Below are 21546 nucleotides of genomic sequence, written 5' to 3'. Positions count from 1 at the left end.
CTTATACAGGGTAAACTCATAAATTGTCCGCCCTCAATAACACTGATAGAGAGAGATGCAAAGCTGTTTGCTCCTCCAGGTAGTAATCACTTACTCTGGGTTAATAAACAAAAGTGATTTATTAAGTATAAAAAGTAGGATTTAAGTGTTTTCAAGTAATAACAGAACAAAGTAAGTCACCAAGCAAAATAAAGCAAAAAACACGCAAGTCTAAGCCGAATACATTAAGAAACTATTTACAGGTAAATCTCACCTTCAGAGATGTTCCAATAAGCTTCTTTCACAGACTAGACTCCTTCCTAGTCTGGGCTCAGTCCTTTCGCATGGTACAGTCCTTGTTAGTTCCAGCAGACATCTTAGGTGGAAAGCAGAGGTTTCTCATGACTGGGATCCCCCTTTGTTCTGTTCCACCCCCTTTTATAGCTTTGGCATAAGGCAGGAATATCTTGTCTCTCTGGGTCCCCACCCCTCCTTCTAAATGGAAGAGCACCAGGTTTAAGATGGATTCCAGTGTCATGTGACATGTTCACATGTCCTGTGATACCCTAGCCTCCATTCTTCCAGGGCTGGCCCACACGTACCCAGGAAGGTTTGCAGGTAAGTAAACCATTTACAACCAGTTGTCATAGTCAATGGTGGCCATCAAGATTCTAAACCACCATTAATGGCCCATACTTTGCATAATTACAATAGGACCTCAGAGTTATACTCCATATTTCTAGCTTCAGATACAAGAATGATACGTGCATACAAATAGGAGGAATATATTCAGTAGGTTATAACCTTTGTAATGATACTTTACAAGAAACTTTTTTGTATAAAGCATATTCCAGTTACATCATATTCACACTCATAAGCATATTTCCGTAAAACATATGGAGTGCAATGTCACAAATGCCTTATCAGAACCCACCAAAGCAATTTGGCTTAGCACAACTGCCTTTATTCCAACTCTGAAAAGGACAGAGAAAAAGTACTTGATACCATCAAAGGGGGAGTAATATTTGTTTTCTTAACTGAGCCCAAACTCTCTAGTGGTCCAGGCTGTCAAGCAATGCAACTGGCTGCACCAGTCTAGGTCTGCTTCCTCAAACAAGGATACAAAGAGACTAGATCTCTTTGGTAAAGTTTTTCATCCACCAGTCTGCAATTTTGCATAGCAAATTATCAGGTCCTGATGTCTTAAGTATGATTTTAACTATAACAAATTGTCTGAATTTGCTAACAAAAGGAGCTCAGATCTGTTCCAGGCCATCCTGGATAAAGGGAAATTGCTTGCCCAATTATCCTTCCAAGGGTCATAAGACACAGCAGATATGGCTTTGCATTCCATGGTGACTTCGGTTGTCATGAGATAGCCTTCATGGTTGCACTTCTGGGGCTTCCCGGTGAGGTCGAGGAAATGGTAGAGGATCTTCCCTTTTGAGGTCAACAGTCTATTAAGTCTACAAAGTGACTCCTCTATTTACTCACTAATGGCCTCCTTGCAACTCCTCTTCTCCTTGGTGATATACACTCCTGTGCCTTGGAGGAAGTACTCCAAACTTCCTTCTTGTAGGCACTATCCTGTTTCTCAGCCCTTTTACCATTAAAGGGCTTATGAGACACCTGGAAACCACCCTAGAGGGTACAGTGCAGCAGACAGAACACCTCATTGCCACTTCATTTCCAGTCCCAGGCTCCAGCCAGATAATCATTTTGACTGGACCTTCGAGAGCTGCCAACCAGTCTCCATGTTGGCGGATCCCCATTACCTTTGTGACCATCTATCCCATTTCTTTCTTATGTGGCGGACAAATGAATCCTAGATGACAAACTACACAATAGAATTTATGCCCTTTCCCCCAAAACCCTCCTCTCCATCCCTCTTCAGAGAGCCCTCTCACGAGAGGATCCTCAGGAGGTGGATTCCCTGATCCAGTTAGGGGTGATAAAGTCCGTGCCTCCTCAACACGGAGGAAAGGGCTTCTATTCCAGATACTTCCTCATCCTCCCCTAAAATGGAGATTGAAGATCCTGGATCTCAGCTAAATATCTTCATATGACATTCAGGATACCCTCCCTTAAAAAAAGACAACTGGTTTGCAGCTCTCGATCTGAAGGACATGGATTTTCATATAGACTTTAATTCAGCACATAGGAGTTTCCTGAGCTTCACAGTGGGTCTAGAACATTTTCACAAAGGTACTTATTGTGGCAACAGTGTACCTGCGTCACCAGAGGAACCTAGTTTTCCCTTACCTCGACAACTGATTGCTCATGGGATGGTCATATCAGGAAGTGCGGATGGCTATCCTTTTCTGGCTTAGTTTCCTCTGTGCCTTGGTTCTTCAGGTAAATCTAGAAAAGTTTATTTTAATTCCCACCCATGCCAGTGTCTGTGCTAAATTAACTTTAATTACTCCTTAAATTAGTGTTTGAGCTCAGAAATTGGACTCCTGAATCTCAAAAATGCGGCTGCTCAAATAACTTAATTTCTGCTTTTTATTTACAAATACACAAAAGCCACAATATGGAAATTGGTTTCCCACCTGCAAAATAAAATACCTGTTCTAGGTAGTTATATTTGCAGCTTTATAAAGATGATAAACTCTAACACGTAAAACTTGTTGGATGTTTTCTCACAAATACATCTGCTAGTACAGTTTCTCAGAAACTCTTAAAGTTAGGACCAGAAAATCCTTCTATTATTTCACAACTTTGTTTTGGGGGGAGGGGAGACTGGCTATCTGATTTTTTTTTTTTTATCCTTCATGAAACTTCCTGGAGAAAAGGCATAGTGGGGAATGGAATCCAGAGAACTGTTAGATATTCAAGAGTAGTCCTGAGAGTCTTTGATAAAAAGTCATGAACTGCTGAAAGTTTAGTGTTGCAAAATGGCACGGTGAGGACTCTTGCTTGACAATTTTTTGTGCTTGTTACCCCAAATCTTTGGTGTCTGTGCATGTGGGGAAACATTTACACTTCATGAGTAAATGCTTTGACAGCCAAGCACATTCTTTTGTAGTGATTGCGAAGGACAGGCATTTGCACAGTAGAAGCAGCAAGAAGCATTAGCTTAAGATGCAGACACAGAATCACTGGGTACGGAGAATTACTGACTTAAACAGACATTTTTCTGTGCAAGATTTTTATTATTGGATTTTTAATGATTCCATTCAGTAGTACCTATTAATCTTTTGTCATAATTCAAGGAGAGAGATGCCTGTTCAGATTTAATTGTATTTTGGTTAACAGGTATATTTTTAGGGTCTCGTTTTATGTATCTTCATGTCTGAAGATGGTGTAGAGTTCAGAAAATTCAATGTGCTGGTTTTTATGGGAAATTATAGCAGTAGCTTTGACGCACCCCAATGAATTTGATGGTATTCATTTCATACTTCCTTGGAGCTAGGAAATGCTCACCTTTACATATCCCGGCGGTCAGAAGCACTGATTAAGAATGCCTAAATTTGTTCTATTTATGGAAGGGAAGTTGGCTGATAACTACTAACTTTGTTTCATAATCAACACTCAGATATTTTCTAATCCTCACATGATCTCCCCCAAGGGTAAAGATAAGAGGACTCCATTAAAATAAGAAATTATTTTCCTTCCAAACCCGACTTAATGATGTAACCTTCTAAATTTCAAGACTCTGTGAGCATGTTAGTTCATTACTCAAATATTAATGTTTTGATATGGCTGTTTATCCTGTTAGGAAGGCCTCGTCTACACAGGCTAAAAGATTTATTTTTCAGTTGAATTAGTTTGATTGAAAATCCTTCTTAACATTCATGTAGACACATCTTTAAGATAGTTTGAACAAGTAGTTTTTTAGCCAAACTGTTAAATAGCTGTACAATTTTATTAGACAAAGTTTGTAAAACAGCCAGTATATAGACTCGGAGTTTAAAAACAGGTGTGCAAATAGTTTGTCCAAACATTTATTGTGATTGTATACATCATTGTAGGATTTGTAAATATGAATGAATATTTTCTGCATTTAGCAATTTGTGTGCAAGTATTGTATGCACAGTCAAAATAGTACTTGCAATTGGGTACATGTCTTAAAATCTGAGCTGATGGATGACTATTCTGTTCACAGACTGAAACATATACAGACTATACAATAGAACTTAAAAATGGTGTCAGATATAGGCAAACTTATGGGTAGTTACGCATAATGGTATTTGTTAAAGAGAATGGGGTAAATATATTTGTATCTTCTAATGACTGCAAATAGTAAGGGCCTCAGTATTGTTTAAAAGAAAATATGTTGAGATATTAATTCCATTACTGCTTTGGGGAAGGAATCCCACTTACTGAATAACCAGTCTCACTCCTGTGTGGTCTGCCTTCCAAGTTTTGAACCACCTCCAAGCTACTTAGGAGAGTTGATGCAATTACAGTTGAAGATGATATGATAGCTGTTCATGATTTTCTTTTAGTGACACGAGGACAAACTTTTTATATGGATATGAAAAGCTAGAATGTATGTATTTTATTTTACTGACATATAACTCAAGACCACTGTAAAGAATTTCCTTCCAGGATGCTTGAGTGTATGTCGTGAATTGCAACCACTTTGTATTGAAGGATAATAATCAGTTCTGATATCTGAGAGTCATAAGAAGGATGGGATTTGAAAGACTGCTGACAAACTGTATTAGTTGAAGAAATCAATAACTAAACAGTAGCTCATGTTCATGATCCTTCCACCCCAGGCATATCTTTCAGAGGCTGTGATCATCTCCAGAATCACATGCTAGGATATTGTTTTCAAACTTCCTTAAATTAACAAAATGCCAACTTAAAATACACTTTTTGATATATTTTGTGGAACTTTCCCTTCAACCCTGTGGAGCCCTAGTTTGCTAATGACCTTCAGGTCTGAGTTGTGGTTTTATTTTTGTTTTGTTTTTTAAAGCAACAATTGATAAGCTAGAATTACTCCGTATCTTTTGTTTGTTGTTTGGTGAACTGTAAGAAAAACCTTATTGACCCAGACACCAGCATATGGGCAGAGATGGTGTCCCTAGCCTCTGTTTACCAGAAGCTGGGAATGGGCAACAGAGATGGATCACTTGATGATTACCTGTTCTGTTCATTCCCTCTGGGGCACCTGGCATTGGCCACTGTCGGAAAACAGGATACTGGGCTAGATGGACCTTTTGGTCTGACACAGTATGGCTGTTATGTTCTTAAATTGCTCCCCAGGTAATGTTCTATTGTTTGTTAAGGAAACTGAAAATTACCTTGATCTGTTTTCTGGGCCTCCTTCATCTGTGAATTTTAATTTCACTTTTCATGTTTCCCTGAATGTCCATAGGTTTCCTATATTTTTAATGCTTCTGTTTCCATCCATGTACATGTTGATTAACTCTTTATGGATCTGAATTTGCTATTAATGTGGAACTTTTTTGCCACAGGTTCGGTTACATTAGATAGTGAAAATACGTGCGCAGCATATTTGTTTAAATCATGATATTTATAAGTTTCTTTAAACTCAACTACTGCTTTTTTTTTTCATTTTCTTAGCTCCAGGGCTTAAGCCACAATGTTATCTTCACTTTGGATTCTCTCTTAAAAGGAGACTTGAAAGGAGTTAAAGGGGTAAGTGTTCAGCGAACCTAGAGTACTTTCAGGGAAACATTTCAGAGTTGCCTAGATTTCAGCTTCTTACTATCCATCTCATCCATCCGGATTCTTATGTTGGCACTTATTCTCATCATATCTGCATGGATTCTGCTAACTATAACTGAAGTTGCATGATTAAAATTCCACTTGGAAAATATGTGGTTTGTATCTGTCCTAAGATCTGTGAGAAAGGAATATTTGAAAAGATTTAAAAGACTTACAAATGCCATTTATGATTTTTGGAATAGACTCATAGACTTTAGGGTCAGAAGGGACCAATATGATATCTTAGTTTTAAACCCACAATTTAAAAGTGTTGTTAAACATATTTTAAGTGCATTTTCTGTTTCCTAAGGATCTTAAAAAGCCTTTTGACAAAGCCTGGAAGGATTATGAGACCAAATTGTAAGTATTCTTCATTTTGTCATAATTCATACAAAGAGAGAAAACACTTTACTGTCAAAGAAGGGAAACCTTTTATGTTCTAACCTTGATGCTTATGATACTGAGGATATGTGCCATTTATCTTAGTTTTGGTAGATGACTCAGACTTATTTAGCAGGTCAGTAACATTCTTGGATTTTCATTCTTGTTCAGAACTGTTCATTGTTACCATTGATGAACCTGTAAAGATGAAGGATTAAGAATGGGTATATTCTCAATGCCATGAATATCACATTAGACGTATAACCTTCAGTGTTAATGGAAATTCAAGCTTTTATGTATTCCATTGAAGAGTTATACTTTATGCCTAATATTCCTCTAGAATAAGGAAGAAGACTGGGTTGCTGATCAAGCCATTAATATTCTCGTTGGTACAGTATATTTTCAGTTGGTATACAGACATACACATGATACACTGTACATATAATAACTAGACACTACAGATACAACAAAACTGTGGACATGTGACAGGTTTTATAGATGAAAAAAATCTGAAAACAGCTGCTCACACACACTAGTCTTCAGCAGTATACAATAAGATAAAATAGTCTGTGTATACAGAAGGAATATTAGTTATAAGTGATGAATAGTCAGAAATGAAAAAGCAAATACAATATATTACTAAACCATACATTTGCAATATTTTATATATGTATACTAGTTGTAATGCAAAACTAATTTTAAATAAGTTTACAAGGAGAAATCATGTTTAGCTCTGGGAAGCTTCAGTTCATAATGCCCCCAACTCAATGTGTGGTGGTAGTTTTATTTCTGACCCATCTCTTGGTGCATAATTCTGGCATCTGGGCCCATAATAATCTCTTACCGTGCATTCAAGGGTAGACTTGATTTAAGTGAGTTCTGGATTGGCATTAGATTTTGGAGTGTTATATTAAAAATTCAGTGTCTCTTACTGAGTGTGGCTGTAGACACTGGGACAAGGTTAAAGGATGGTTGGATAAGTGATATAAATTTAAAAAAATATTATTTTGGATAGATGTCAGCAGTGGTGGTTTCATTGATGATAACTAGAGTATACTTCATGTTGGGATTAATAATGTGATTTAGGGAAGCTTTATTACTCTGTTTATCTCTCTTCTTCCTTATGTTTCTCCTATTTATCACATTATTTGCCTTGCTCTCTATATATAGTGTATATGTAAGCAGGAAAAAAAAAAGGGGAAAGAAAAGTCAGACCACTAAGAATGATTGATTGATTTTTTATTAAAGTTAAATACATAATTTTAGCACTAAACACAGATATTTTAATAATCAAGTCTCATTACAAATTATTAATCCCTGTAAATTAATAAATAAATATTCCCATCTTCCAGAGGACTCTAAGGCAAAAGGATTAATGTCCAAGTAAAAAGCATCTTTTTACTAAACTGTGTATTCAGTCACATATGCATATGAAATTACTTTTTATTCCTGCTAACTCTGGAGAGCTGTGGCTCACTCTTCCATAAATATGTTGAGTATGTCTCTGGCCCATGTATTTTCAATGGAACAACTGACTGTATACATTTGCAATTGCTGGGTCAACTCCTACATTCTGTGATACCTATGGAACTCAGCTAAGGCCATTTGGGTTGTGCAGGTGTCACTAAGAGCAGAATTTGGTGTATAGAAACTTTTCTGGTGATGCATAAGGCAAACAGAACAGAGCTTGTCTATCAGATCATAAACTGAGTTTCCAGAGCTAACAGAAAAATATCTTTCTACTCCTTTGAGGAGTGTCCCTGTGGGTGCTCTACTTTGTGTCTTGATGCCCTGCATTTGTAATCAGAAGTTTGTGGTAGCAGTGCCCAGTTGGTGCTCCAAGAGGTTACATAGGGATGTGCAGCCAGCTATCCCTCTGTTCCTTCTCTACTGCCTTTGTCTTGAGTTGGAGCGATCAGCAGCTCCTCCTCTTACCTCATATAGGATTAATAGAACATAGTTCATAGTTGTTTCTTGATAGTATTAGTTTAGCTGTAGTTAGCTACCGTATCCCCTTGCCTTACTATAATTTTTTATTCTTCTTCGAGTGATTGCTCATATCCATTCCAGTTAGGTGTGCGTGCTGTGCGTGCACGTTCGTCGGAAACTTTTTACCCTAGCAACTCCAGTGGGCCGGCAGGTCGCCCCCTAGAGTGGCACCGCCAAAGCGCTTGATCTATACCCCTGCCGGCCCACCCGCTCCTCAGTTCCTTCTTACCGCCGTGTCGGTCGTTGGAACTGTGGAGCACGGCTTTGCTGTCTTCCACGTCCCTAGCTCTCCTTCGTTGTACAGTTCATAGTTGTAGTTAGTAGTAAATAGTTGTTAAGTATAGTTAGTTAAGTAGTATATTGTACATAGTTGTAAATATTTGTTAGCCGGTTTGGGCCGTAGCCCCTCCCGGCACCCGGCACTGGGCCCATGCCTGGTTCGCCGGGCTTCAAACAATGCACGGCCTGTAAGAAGCCGATGCCGACCAGCGATCCCCACGACACGTGCCTAAAGTGCCTGGGGGAATAGCACATCTCGGACAAGTGCCGCATTTGTAAGGCTTTTAAGCCTAGAACAAAGAAGGAGAGAGACCAGAGATTGAGGACTCTCCTTATGGAAGCGGCACTCAACCCGGCAGCTTCACAGACCGTCGCCTCTACACCGGCACTGGACCGCGCCGGCACCGGAAAGACTCCCCGGCACTGTCCTTCCCTGGCACCGGGTCCTGAAGCAAGGCCCTCGAAGTCTGCAACTCCATCCAGGCAGACTCGAGTGGAGCGCCCGGCACCTATCTCGGCCGCGGCACAGCCGACAGGGATCCCGTCGACTCCGGGCCCGGAGGGTCCGTCGAGTCCGGTCCCTCCTAGCTCCCCCATAAGATCTGGGGTTGAGCTATTGGTCCCATCGACGCCGGAGACCTTTGCCTCGGCACGGGACCTAATCGCTCTAACAGAGCCAACTCAGCCTCCACCCCCGGTACCTCCGGTGCGGGTTGTGTCCAGAGGCAAGCCGACGATGAGAGCGCCGTCTCGGGACTCACGCTCGCTGTCGAGGTCCCGTCACCGTGGACACTCCCGATCCCGGCGCCGCTCGCAGTCCCGGCACCGCTCCCCTCGGCGGTACCGGTCGCACTCGCGGCACCGGTCATCCTCCAAACAGTCCCGGTCTGGTTCCAGTCACTGATACCAGCACCGGGACTCTAGGAGCCGTTCCCGCCGTTGATCAACTCCCCGGTTGACCTCCCGGCACCGAGCTGGTGGCAGGTCCCAGTCCCAATCCCAGCACCGAGTCGGCGCCCGGTACCAGTCCCGATCCCGGCACCGAGTCCAAGACAGGCCCCGGTCCCGATCCCGGCACTGGTATGACTCCCGGTACCGGTCCCCGACACCGAGAACATCTTCGGCGCCAGGATGAGGGGATTCCTACCAGCCGCGTTCGGCCCCTCCATGGCCTTCCAGACAGCCGTCTGTGTCGTCACAGGCGGACAGTGTTTATGCACTGGGCACAGACAGGCACGCGGCCCTTTTTCAAGATCCTCCTCAACAGGACCAGGGACCGCAGCAGTGGGGGTTCTGGATACCCTGGGCGTACCACCAAGCCCAGGGCCCCCAACAGCTTCCTCCTAGGCCTGCGACGACTGAGCACAGGGCACGGGAGGCATCGCTGTCTTGTCCCCCCCCCCCCTCCGGACGGGGAGGACAGGTCAAATCACCAGGATGCTGAGCTCCCTCCGGAGTCAGAGGCACGGGCTCAGACAGACCCCCCGCTGGACACTCTCTTGCCAGGGGTCTCCTCATCGTCTTCTCCCGATGAGGCTGTGGCAGGCACTTCTTCCACCAGCCCTCCCCCACTCGACCTCAGGGCACACCAGGACCTCCTCAGGCGCGTAGCGCAGAACTTGAACCTGCAAGCTGAGGAGGTCTCCGAGATCGAGGATCCCGTGGTGAGCATCCTCTCCTCAGTTGCTCCCACCAGGGTCGCCCTGCCCTTTATTCGGACTATCCAGGCCAACGCCAATACGATCTGGCAATCACCGGCCTCCATCCCCCCTACTGCACATGGCGTGGAGCGGAAGTACATGGCTCCCTCCAAGGGCTATGAGTACCTCCATGTTCACCCGACACCGTGCTCCCTCGTAGTGCAGTCGGTGAACGAGAGGGAGCGTCATGGACAAGAGGCCCCAGCTCCCAAATCCAAAGAGGCCAGGCATATGGACCTCCTTGGCCGCAAGGTCTATTCGGCGGGGGCCCTTCAGCTCAGGGTTTCCAACCAGCAAGCCCTCCTTAGCCGCTACGCCTTTAACTCTTGGGTGGCAGCGGATAAGTTTAAAGAGCTGTTGCCACAGGAGGCGTGTCAAGAATTTGCGGCAATTCTTGACGAGGGCAAGAAGGTCGCAAGAACCTCATTGCAGGCCTCCTTGGACGCAGCGGACTCGGCCGCTCCTACCCTCGCCTCAGGGGTTACAATGTGCCACATCTCCTGGCTTCAGGTTTCTGGCCTTCCACCGGGGCTCCAATACACCATCCAGGACCTCACGTTCGAAGGTCAGGGCCTGTTCTCGGAGAAGACAGACCCCAGACTAAAAAGTCTGAAGGACAATCGGGTCATTATGCGCTCCCTTGGGATGTACACGCCCGGGACACAACGCAGACCCTTCCGGCCGCAACAACAGCAGCAGTGCCAGCCGTACCCCTAGTTCCGCCAGCGGCAGGACCTCAATAGGCGCCGCGGCAGAAATGGCAGGCGCAGGCAGTTGGGGAACCAAGGGGGGCAGAACCAAAGCTCCTCCAAAGCCCCACCTGGACCCAAACCTTCGTTTTGAAGGTGCGCCCGAGGGCGTAGTACCAGTTTCCCCCACGGATCCTTCCCCCCCGTTTTCCAACCGCCTTTCGTTTTTCCACCAGGCGTGGACCCAAATAACATCCGACCGCTGGGTCTTACGCACTGTGCAGACGGGATACCGTCTGCAGTTTATGTCTTTCCCTCCCTCCCGCCCCTCACCCTCGTCCCTCTTCAGGGACCCCTCTCACGAGCAATTCCTCCGCCAGGAGGTGCAGACGCTCCTCGACAAAGGAGCCATAGAGGCGGTTCCGGAGAACTAGAAGGGCAAGGGGTTTTATTCCCGCTACTTCCTCATCCCCAAGGCCAAGGGAGGCCTTAGACCTATCCTCGACCTGCGGGAACTCAACAAACATCTGGTGAAGTTGAAGTTCCGCATGGTATCCCTGGGGACCATTATCCCATCTCTGGATCCTGGAGACTGGTATGCCGCCCTCGACATGCAGGACGCTTACTTTCATATCGCCATATTGCCACACCACAGACGTTTCCTTCGGTTCGTGGTCGACCGCCATCATTACCAATTCGCGGTCCTCCCGTTTGGCCTCTCTACGGCCCCAAAGGTATTCACCAAATGCATGGCTGTCGTTGTCGCACATCTTCGGCGCAGTCGCATTCACGTGTTCTCTTACCTCGACGATTGGCTGATTCGGGGCACTTCAGAGCTGCAGGTCCGCAGCCACGTCCGCAGGATCACCGGCCTTTTTACTACCTTGGGCCTCATTATCAACGTGGACAAGTCCACTCTGCTCCCTACGCAGAGGATAGAGTTCATTGGGGCCGTTCTGGACTCCACCTTGGCCAGGGCCCTTCTGCCGTTGCCCAGGTTCCAGTCGCTATCGGCCATCATTCAGCGCTTGCTGGTGGCCCCCCGACCTCTATAAGGACATGCCTAACCCTGTTAGGCCACATGGCGGCCTGCACGTTTATGACAGGTTATGCACGGCTCCGCATGAGGCCCCTCCAATCTTGGCTCATCGCGCAATACCGGCCGGCCACACAGTCGCTAGACACGCTTGTCACAATCCCCCAGGGGGTATTGGATTCCCTCCGCTGGTGGCTAGACCAGTCCGTCGTGTGTGCGGGGCTCCCGTTTCACCCACCCGAACCCTCGGTGTCCCTAACAACGGATGCCTCAGATCTCGGCTGGGGGGCCCACCTGGGAACCCTGAGGACACAGGGCCTGTGGTCCCCGCAGGAGGTGGATTTACACATCAACATGCGGGAGTTGAGAGCGGTCCGCCTTGCTTGTCAAACGTTCTGTCATCAGCTTCGAGGTCGTTGTGTCGCGGTATTCACCGACAACACGACGACCATGTACTATATCAACAAGCAGGGCGGCACCAGATCCTCTCTCCTATGTCACGAGGCGATGCGACTCTGGGACTTTTGTATAGCCCACTCCATTCACCTCATGGTTTCCTTCCTCCCCGGAGTACGGAACACGCTGGCGGACCGCCTGAGCAGATTCTTCCTCTCGCACGAGTGGTCCCTTCACCCGGACGTCGCCCTCTTGATCTTCCAGAGGTGGGGTTGTCCCCGCGTGGACCTCTTTGTGTCCAGGGGGAACAGGAAATGCCAGGCGTTCTGCTCCTTTCAGGGCCGGGAACCCGGGCCTATAGCGGACGCCTTCCTTATCCCGTGGACGACCCACTTGTTCTACGCGTTCCCTCCGTTCGCACTGGTCCACAAGGTCCTTCTGAAGGTGCGCAGGGACAGGGCCTGCGTGATTATGGTAGCTCCAGCGTGGCCCAGGCAACATTGGTACCCCATGTTGCTGGATCTGGCCAGAGCCAACCCAGTCCCCCTGCCCCTTCACCCGGACCTGATCACCCAGGACCACGGCAGTCTCTGTCACCCGGACCTCCAGTCGCTGCACCTCACAGCGTGGCTCCTGCGTGGCTGACCGGATCCGAATTACGCTGCTCTACCCGGTACGTGAGGTACTCCTGGGCAGCAGGAAGCCTTCCACCAGAGCGACGTACTCGGCCAAGTGGAAGCGTTTCTCCTGTTGGTGCACGGAGAGGGGTTTCCTCCCTATGGAAGTTTTGGTCGCCAATATTTTGGACTACATTTGGTCCCTCAAGCAACAGGGCCTGGCGATATCGTCCCTTCGGGTTCACCTGGCGGCTCTCTCCACCTTTCATCCGGGTGGGGATGTCCGCTTGGTTTTCTCTCACCCGACGGTGACTAGATTCCTGAAGGGACTAGGACGTCTCTACCCCCAGGTTCGACCCCCTGCCCCTACCTGGGATCTCAACCTGGTTCTGGCGCGGCTCATGGGGCCCCCCTTTGAGCCGTTAGCAACTTGCTCCCTGCTGTATCTTTCTTGGAAGACTGCCTTTCTAGTAGCCATCACCTCAGCTAGACGGGTGTCGGAACTCCGGGCCCTCAAGGTAGATCCTCTGTATACAGTCTTCCATAAAGATAAGGTACAGCTGAGACCGCACCCTGCCTTTCTCCCCAAAGTGGTCTCAGCCTTTCACGTCAACCAGGAGATCTTCCTCCCCGTTTTTTTCCCGAAGACTCATTCGTCACGCAGGGAGCAATAACTCCACTCGCTTGATGTCCGTCGGGCTCTCGCGTTTTATGTGGACAGAACCAAACTGTTCCGCAAATCCCCCCAGCTTTTCATGGCAGTAGCGGACCGCATGAAGGGGCTTCCCATTTTGTCGCAGAGGTTATCCTCGTGGGTAACGTCCTGTATCAGGACCTGCTATGACTTGGCCCACGTCCCTACGGGCCATGTGACTGCGCACTCTACCAGGGCGCAGGCATTGTCGCTGGCTTTCCTCGCCCGTGGTCCCATCCAGGAGATCTGTTGGGCAGCGACCTGGTCATCGGTCCACACCTTTGCTTCCCACTACGCCCTGGTCCAGCAGTCCAGAGAGGACGCGGCCTTCGGCTCTGCAGTGCTCCATGCCGCGACTTCTCACTCCGACCCCACCGCCTAGGTAAGGCTTGGGATTCACCTAACTGGAATGGATATGAGCAATCACTCGAAGAAGAAAAGACGGTTACTCACCTTTGTAACTGTTGTTCTTCGAGATGTGTTGCTCATATCCATTCCACACCCGCCCTCCTTCCCCACTGTCGGAGTAGCAGGCAAGAAGGAACTGAGGAGCGGGTGGGCCGGCAGGGGTATATATCAAGCGCCATGGTGGCGCCACTCTAGGGGGCGACCTGCCGGCCCACTGGAGTTGCTAGGGTAAAAAGTTTCCGACGAATGTGCACGCGCAGCGCGCACACCTAACTGGAATGGATATGAGCAACACATCTCGAAGAACAACAGTTACAAAGGTGAGTAACCGTCTTTTTCTTTCATTCAAAAAAAAATTTTTTTTTTCCTTTTACCTTCCCTATCTACTCCTGTTTCTCCGACAGGCAGACAGCTATAGCGTCAAACAGGGTTTATCCCTGGTTTTTTTCTTTAAGAGACCGACTCTCTTAGGCGTGCCCAGCTGACCTATTTTAAACCGTGCCTGACTTGCAGACTCTCCATACTGGTCTCTTGACGGCCACACACAGTGTGTCCGCTGCCTCGGTGAGACATACATTACTCGAAAAGCCCACACTGCAGAAAGCTGATAGCCAGGGCAAGAAAAGCCAGATATCTCCATCTTAAGCACCTCATGATAGAAAAATCTCACAGGCTAGCCTCAGACCCTGAGTCCAGGACACGCACTGGCTAATGGTCACCAGCGGCAGTCTCTGACGGGTTCTGCTTCAGCAATGTCTGCCAAGGAGCCTGTTCCAAGAAAGGTAATCAAAAAGTGGTTGCAGACATCCTTGCACTGAGAATTGCCTAAGAGAAAAGAATCTCCAACTGAAAAATCTTCCCTGTTACCGACGGCACCAAGAGCGCCAAACTGTAAGGCACTGGGAACGTCCAGTACTGAGAGTTCCCGAAGAGCTAAAGACCCTAAGTGAGCAAGCTCAAATGGAGGTTCACACAGTAAAGTGAAACCTTCCATCTCTGCACCCATGGAGCGGAAGAAAACCTCAGCACTGAGCAGTACAGTGGCGCCACTTGCACAGCTCTAAATCCTCAGCACCGGCAGCTGCAACTCATACTCCCGGGCCATCCATAATGCTGTCTTCGGCACTGAGCCTCACGATTCTGCAGCAATTCATGAGACATGCAGACCTGATAGTGCCCTCAATGCCTGTATCTCCTCTGCTCAGTACCGAGGCTATCCCATCCAGTTCGGTACCAAGTCAGCTGAATACTCGTTGTAGATTAGTCCCTTCTATCTCCAGTGATGAGGCAGAAGAGGATGATGCAGTAATATATACTCCTTGACACTCCTCACCCAAGCCTGGACCATCTCACCACCAGCCAGGCTGATATGGTCACCCATGGGCACTGCCCCCCATACCATTCCCACCTAACTGGCCATGCTGGTATCTATGGGCAATGTTTAGGGCCCAACATCGCAGGACCCTAGCCTGCCTAGGTCCAGAATAGCATGATCCCGTTCACCAATTGTCCCAGCACCCTCAGAAACGCAAGAGGAAGAGACTAAGGAACCTGAGGACACAGCTGAACATGACACTTCACCACCTACTCACCTCTCATCTTTGTCACCAGATGAAACCATAATGCCACCACCCATCACTACAGGGGATGATTTCAAATCCTTTCAGGACCTCTTCAAAAGGATAGCTGAATCTCTCAACCTTTTGTTACAACTACTATCAAAAACCCAACATAATCTCATGGATATACTCCAGGCATCCTGAGCAGCAAAGATAGCCCTGCCAAATAATTATGCTATTTTGGAGGCTGCAAAAATAATCTGTCAGACACCAGCTACAGCACTACCCTCATATAAGAAGTCTAACCAAAAATACTATGTGCCAGCTAAAGGGGCTGAGTTTTTATCTACACTCCCCGCACCAAACTCTTTAATAGTGGAAGTGATCAACCGAAAGAGGAAAACGACCCCAGTCTTGAACGACCACATATGATAGGGATTGAAAAAGGTTAGACTTTTTTGGACGAAAAGCCTATTCCTCGGCTACATTTCATTTACTCATAGCCAATTATGTGGCCCTATTGGCAAAATATGCACACAATATATTCTCCAAAATGTCCAAATTTATTGAAAGTTCTCCAGGTGACAAAAAACAATGCAAGGCGAAAATTTCCAAAGGGTCTCTTATCACCAGGATGTCTCTTCAGGCCTCTCTGGATTCTGCAGTCATGGCCAGCATGATCCATTACGACATCTGTGGTTATGCACCATGTATCTTGGCTCCCTCTCTCCGTGTTCCCGAGGGAGGTCCAGGCAACGGTCGAGAACTTACTCTTCGAGGGTCAAAAACTATTCTCAAACAAAACTGATGTGTCACTACAAACCCTAAAAGACTCAAGGGCAACTTTAAAAACCCTGTGAATTTACGTACCTGCAAACAAAAAGAAACAGGGAAGGTTTTGCAATCAGAGATTCCGGTCAACTCGATACTCTCAACCCCACAGGCAGTATGAGCAACGGTGTAAACAAAGAAAGAACAGAAGTTGGCAGAACCAAGATCAGCCTTCGACATCTCAACAGTCCCACCTCCAGACAACAATTTTGACAGTGTGGTTGAGAGCACGAGACCACCACACTCGCTAATTCCGGAAGTAGAAATGGTCCCCGTCCATTCAGAGACTTCCTTGTCACCATTTTACCCAATCTGGAACACTATCACAACAGACTAATGGGTTTTAGAGATTATCCAAAAGGGTTGCTCCATCCCCTTTATTTCTATCCCACCTACTCACTCCTCTGGCCCATCTCTTTCCAGGGACCCCTGTCACGAGCACCTGCTGCAACAAGAAATGGCCATTGTAGGCAACCTTATTATACCATCCCCTCCATAAACTTATCAAGATCAGTCTTGAAACAAAATTGTTTTTTTGCCCCCACTGCTCCCCTTGTGAGGCTGTTCCAGAATTTCACTCCTCTGGTGGTTAGAAAACTTGGTCTGATTTCAAGCCTAAACATGTTGATGGCCAGTTTATGTCCATTTGTTCTTGTGCCAACATTGGCCCTTAATTTATGTAACTCCTCTCCCTCTCTGCTCTCTATAAATACATCAAAGGAATAAATATCAGTCATGTTGCCCTTCTGCCTTCCTTTTGTTAGGCTGAACAAGGCAAGCTCCTTAAGTCTCCTCTCGTAAGGCAGGTTCTCCATTCATCCGTTTGTCCTAGTAGCCCTTTTCTGCATCTGTGCCGGTGTGAATTCATCTTTCTTACACATGGGAGAACATAAATATACACAGAATTTCGATGAGATCTCATCAGTGCCTCACACAATGATGATAATTCTTCCTTATTTCTATTGGAAGTACCTTGTCTGAAGCATCCTAGGATGCATTAACCTTTTTCACCACATTGGTGGCATATTGATCTGTACACCCATATCTTTCCCTTCTCTGTTGTGTCTAACTGATAAGTCACCGGCTTGTAGCAAAAATTCTTGTTGTTAGCCCCTAAGGCAGGGTTGGGCAAACTACGGCCCACAGGCAGCGTTTGCCTCGTGAGACCTTTTAATCCAGCCTGCGAGCTGCTGCCGGGGAGTGGGGTTGAGGGCTTGCCTTGCTCTGGTGCTCCAGCTGGGGAGCTGGGTTGGGGGCTTGCTCTGCTCTACGTGGCTCCCAGAAGCAGTGGCATGTCCCCGCTCCAGCTCCTACACATAGGGGCAGCCAGGGGGCTCCACATGCTGCGCCTACCCCACACACTGGCTCTGCAGCTCCCATTGGCCAGGAACCGTGGTCAATGGGAGCTGCAGGGGCAGTGCCTGCAGACGGGGCAGCTGGAGGGGGAAGATGCTGCTGCTTCCGGGAGCTGCTTGAGGTAAGCGCCGTCTGGAGCCTGCACCCCTGACCTCCTCCCAACCATCTGCCCCAACCATCTGCCCCAGCCCTGATCCCCCTCCCGCCTTCTGAACCACTCGGTCCCAGCCTGGAGCACCCTCCTCCACCCCAAACTCGCCAGAGCCGGAGGGCCCCCCCCACACCATCTCAGTCCAAAGCCCTCTCCCACATTCTGAACCCCCAATTTTGTGAGCATGCATGGCTGGCCATACAATTTCCATACCCAGATGTGGCCCTCAGGCCAAAAAGTTTTCCCACCCCTGCCCTAAGGGCATGACCTTGCACTTTGTACTATTAAACTGCATGTCATTTCTATTACTCAAGTTTAAGGCCATCCAGATCTCCTTGCATAATAGTCTAGTCATCCTCCATATTGGCAGTACCTCCCAACTTTGTGTCATCTGCAGATTTTATTAGAACACTGAACTTTTTATGCTGTCATTAATGAAAATATTAGATAAGATTGGTCTTGTGTGCAAGCATCACACAATGGAGGATTGCTCAACTTTGTGACTTAGCAAAGCCCACCAGGTTGTGTCTGGGCTAGTGTTTTCCAGACACACAGACTGAGGATATAAAATGGAGGACAGTGGCAACATGCTTTTGCCTTTCTCCTCTCCTCACCTACGCTGGAAGTGACAAGAATGCTGGGAAGACAAAGACTTTAACTGAGGAGACTGGTCCTGAGCTTAAAAGGGAAAGCCTATGTATTAAGAACGGTAACATCCAGTGGGGTGAGAGAACTGCTGGATCCAAATACTGCCAAGTCTAATAAGGTTTAAGATTTAGACTCTGTGCTTACCTTTTATTTTCTTTGGTAACTATCTCTGACCTTTTGTGCCTGCTATTTATAATCACTTAAAATCTATCATTCTGTAGTTAATAAATCTATTTTATATTTTACCAAAAACAGTGTGTTTTGGTTGAAGTGCTTGGGAAATTTCAGTTCTGGTGACAAAGGCTAATCTGTGTCCTCTCCATATCTAGGGAGGGGCAGACTGGGTAATAAACTTACACTGGTGAGGCTTCTGATCAGGGCAAGACAGTACAGTTTAGGGTGCAATGCTGTGGGCTTGAGAGATTTGCTAGTGCCTTTCTCTTTGTGATTCGTGAATAGCTCTGGGAGCATTTATGCAATCTAACTAGGTGTGGGACTACACATGTTGTTGTGCTGAGTGATAACGGTACGTAGAGGGGTTTTCTGCTTGTCACTAGCAAAGTATTGTGAGAGACAGCCCAGGCTGGAGAGTTAAGGGGGCACTGCGGTACCCCAGTTCCATGTTGTACCCTGGGGATTCTGTCACAGGTCCCAAGACGAGTCCCTGAGGAACTCCACTAATAATCTCCCTCTAGCCTGATATTTCTATATGGCTTGTAGTCTCACCTCTAACCAATTCCTTACCCACCTTTCAATTCTCGTGTTTATCCCCATTGTCTGCAGTTTAACTAATAATTTCCCATATGGAATCGTATCAAATGCTTTACTGAAATCTAGGGAGGATAGAGCTACTGAATTTCCGTTGTCTGGAAAATCTGTCATCTTCTTAAAGAAAGATCAGGTTGGTCTGGCACGATCTACCTTTTGTTGAATTTTATCTCAATTACCGCTTACCTCTGTATCTTTAATCACTCTCTATTTCAAAATTTGTTCTAAGACCTTGTATACAGTGGAGGTCAAATCAATGGGCCTGTAGTTTCCCAGACCATTTTGTTTTCCTTTCTTAAATATAGGCACTGTATTTGCAATTCTCCAGTCATAGGGTACGCCCCCTGAGTTTATGGATTTGTTAAAAGTCCTTGCTATTGGGCTTTCAATTTCATATGCCAGTTTCTTTAATATTTTTGGATGGAGATTATCTGGGCACCTTCATTTGGTCCCATTAAGGTGTTTGAGTTTGGCTTCCACTCCGGATGTGGTAATTGCTGCTTCCTTATTCTCATTCCCAGTAGCCGCTACCCCCAAACTCCTCATTATCCTTACTGAAAACTGAAGCAACATGTCTGTCATGCCATACCCAACTGGCAGATTTACCGCAGTCAGAATTTCTCCCAGAGTCATGAGTGGTCTCTGAAGCACACTCTCTGTGTGCTGAGGTCCATCTTTGCAGAATGGGGCATTCTGACTGTTGATCTTACTGTAACAAGAGACAGCAAGAAGTGCCATCAATTTTGTTCTCAAGCAAGTCTCATCCCAGGCTCCCAAATGGACCCTTTCCACTTCAATTAGGGATTAGCTTTGATGTATGCTTCCCCTCCTCCCCAATCCCAGTCACCACAAAGGTCATTCTAAAGCTGAAGTTGGATCATGTCAAAATGATTCTCCCTGCTCCAGCTTGGCTGAAGCAGTGTTGGTTGTCCGACCTTCTCAGTTCTGTTGGTTCAGCCTCCCATATTACTTCCTCTTCATCCTGACCTACTGACTCGGCACCACAGTCAGGTTAGCACTCTGCATCTCATGGTGTTGATGTTGCATGACTAGATGAGGAGAGAGCAACAACGTTCAGAAGCTGTTTGACAGATGTTGCTTAACAGTAGGAAGCCTTCTATTATTACAGCTTATTGGGCCAAGTGGAGAATTTAGCCAATGTTGGTCTGCATTCAGGACATTTTGGAGTATCTATTACACCCCAGTCTTCTGGTCTCTCATTCAGTTCATTGATGGCTCACTTAATAGTGATCTCAGCATTTCATCTGCAAGTCAGTTCTGTCAAATCACAAGATAGTATTAAGGGAAGGTGTTCAAATATGTAGAGCTTAAAAAGATGGCAGAATGTGTATTTACAGAGTGGCTATTTTGCCATCATGATGTTATACAATGTTTGTTTTAGTAAAATTACTAGATCTCATGACAGTGAAATAAGTTTTCTGAAATCTATTTTAATTTTAATTGCAGCACCAAAATTGAAAAGGAAAAAAGAGAACATGCAAAACAGCACGGGATGATAAGAACAGAAATAACAGGAGCTGAGATAGCAGAAGAAATGGAGAAGGAAAGACGACTATTTCAGCTGCAGATGTGCGAAGTAAGAAACAACTTTTACCATTTAATTATGTGACATATTTAATAGAAGTGTCCTGTGGATCCTATTAAAGAATAGTAATGAAATTCTCTTGGTGGTGGAATTGGAAAATGCATTTGGCTGTCAAGTGGCTGAACTATATTAAAGATTCTTATTCTGGAAATCCTGTGCAAGACATAGCTTCGCCATCATCTCATTTTGAGTTTCTGACTTCTGTTTAGATTGTTAAAGTAAGGATCTCGGGCTAAAGAAAGCATAGTAAGCAAAATAGCTTTCTTGGTCTTTAGGTGCAAAGGATTGTTGTTCAGGATGTCTTTTCCGATATATTGTTCCTAAAATTAGGAAATATTTGGTTGAGAATCTGGTGATGCCTGTTAAACTGACATGTTAGTTCAATCAATATTAACTGATGATGATCGCTTCTAAAATATTTACTAGTAACTTTTAAAATAGTTCTCTTTATATTCAATTTGAGGAGCAATCAATTAGAATTAGATAACATTCTTATTTTGAAGGAATGCACTAATTGTGATGTGACGAAAAGGCATATCTTCCTACAATTTGAGATGAAAAATAATTCCTGCAAATGGCAAACTTGTATTAGAAATTGTTAAAATTAGTTCATTTGAGAGTTCTAAAAACATACTAATTTATTTTGTATATTCCGGTAACCACAAGTAATGCAAGGTAACCACAGAGATCATTATTGAATTAGTTGAACAGACTGGACAAGGAGCTCTCCTGTTTGAATATAGCTGAAGATCTAACATACAAATATCAGCAAGT

General features: G+C 45.9%; 1 protein-coding gene across 5 annotated transcripts in view; it reads left to right on the top strand.

Moving 5' to 3' along the window:
- The window catches only part of ASAP1 (ArfGAP with SH3 domain, ankyrin repeat and PH domain 1), a 329644-nt gene that overhangs the window by 176705 nt on the left and 131393 nt on the right, over positions 1 to 21546 (top strand). For all 5 annotated transcript variants that reach the window (XM_050940653.1, XM_050940651.1, XM_050940654.1 and 2 more), the window contains 3 exons: positions 5521 to 5595; positions 5975 to 6024; positions 20634 to 20763. In XM_050940653.1, the coding sequence (XP_050796610.1) occupies positions 5521 to 5595; positions 5975 to 6024; positions 20634 to 20763 (255 nt within the window). The remainder of the gene's footprint in view (positions 1 to 5520; positions 5596 to 5974; positions 6025 to 20633; positions 20764 to 21546) is intronic.

Source organism: Gopherus flavomarginatus, chromosome 2 (genome assembly GCF_025201925.1).
Source record: "Gopherus flavomarginatus isolate rGopFla2 chromosome 2, rGopFla2.mat.asm, whole genome shotgun sequence".
Lineage (NCBI taxonomy): Eukaryota > Metazoa > Chordata > Testudines > Testudinidae > Gopherus > Gopherus flavomarginatus.
The sequence above is the reverse complement of the archived record's forward strand: the minus strand, read 5'-3'. Positions and strand labels throughout refer to the sequence as shown.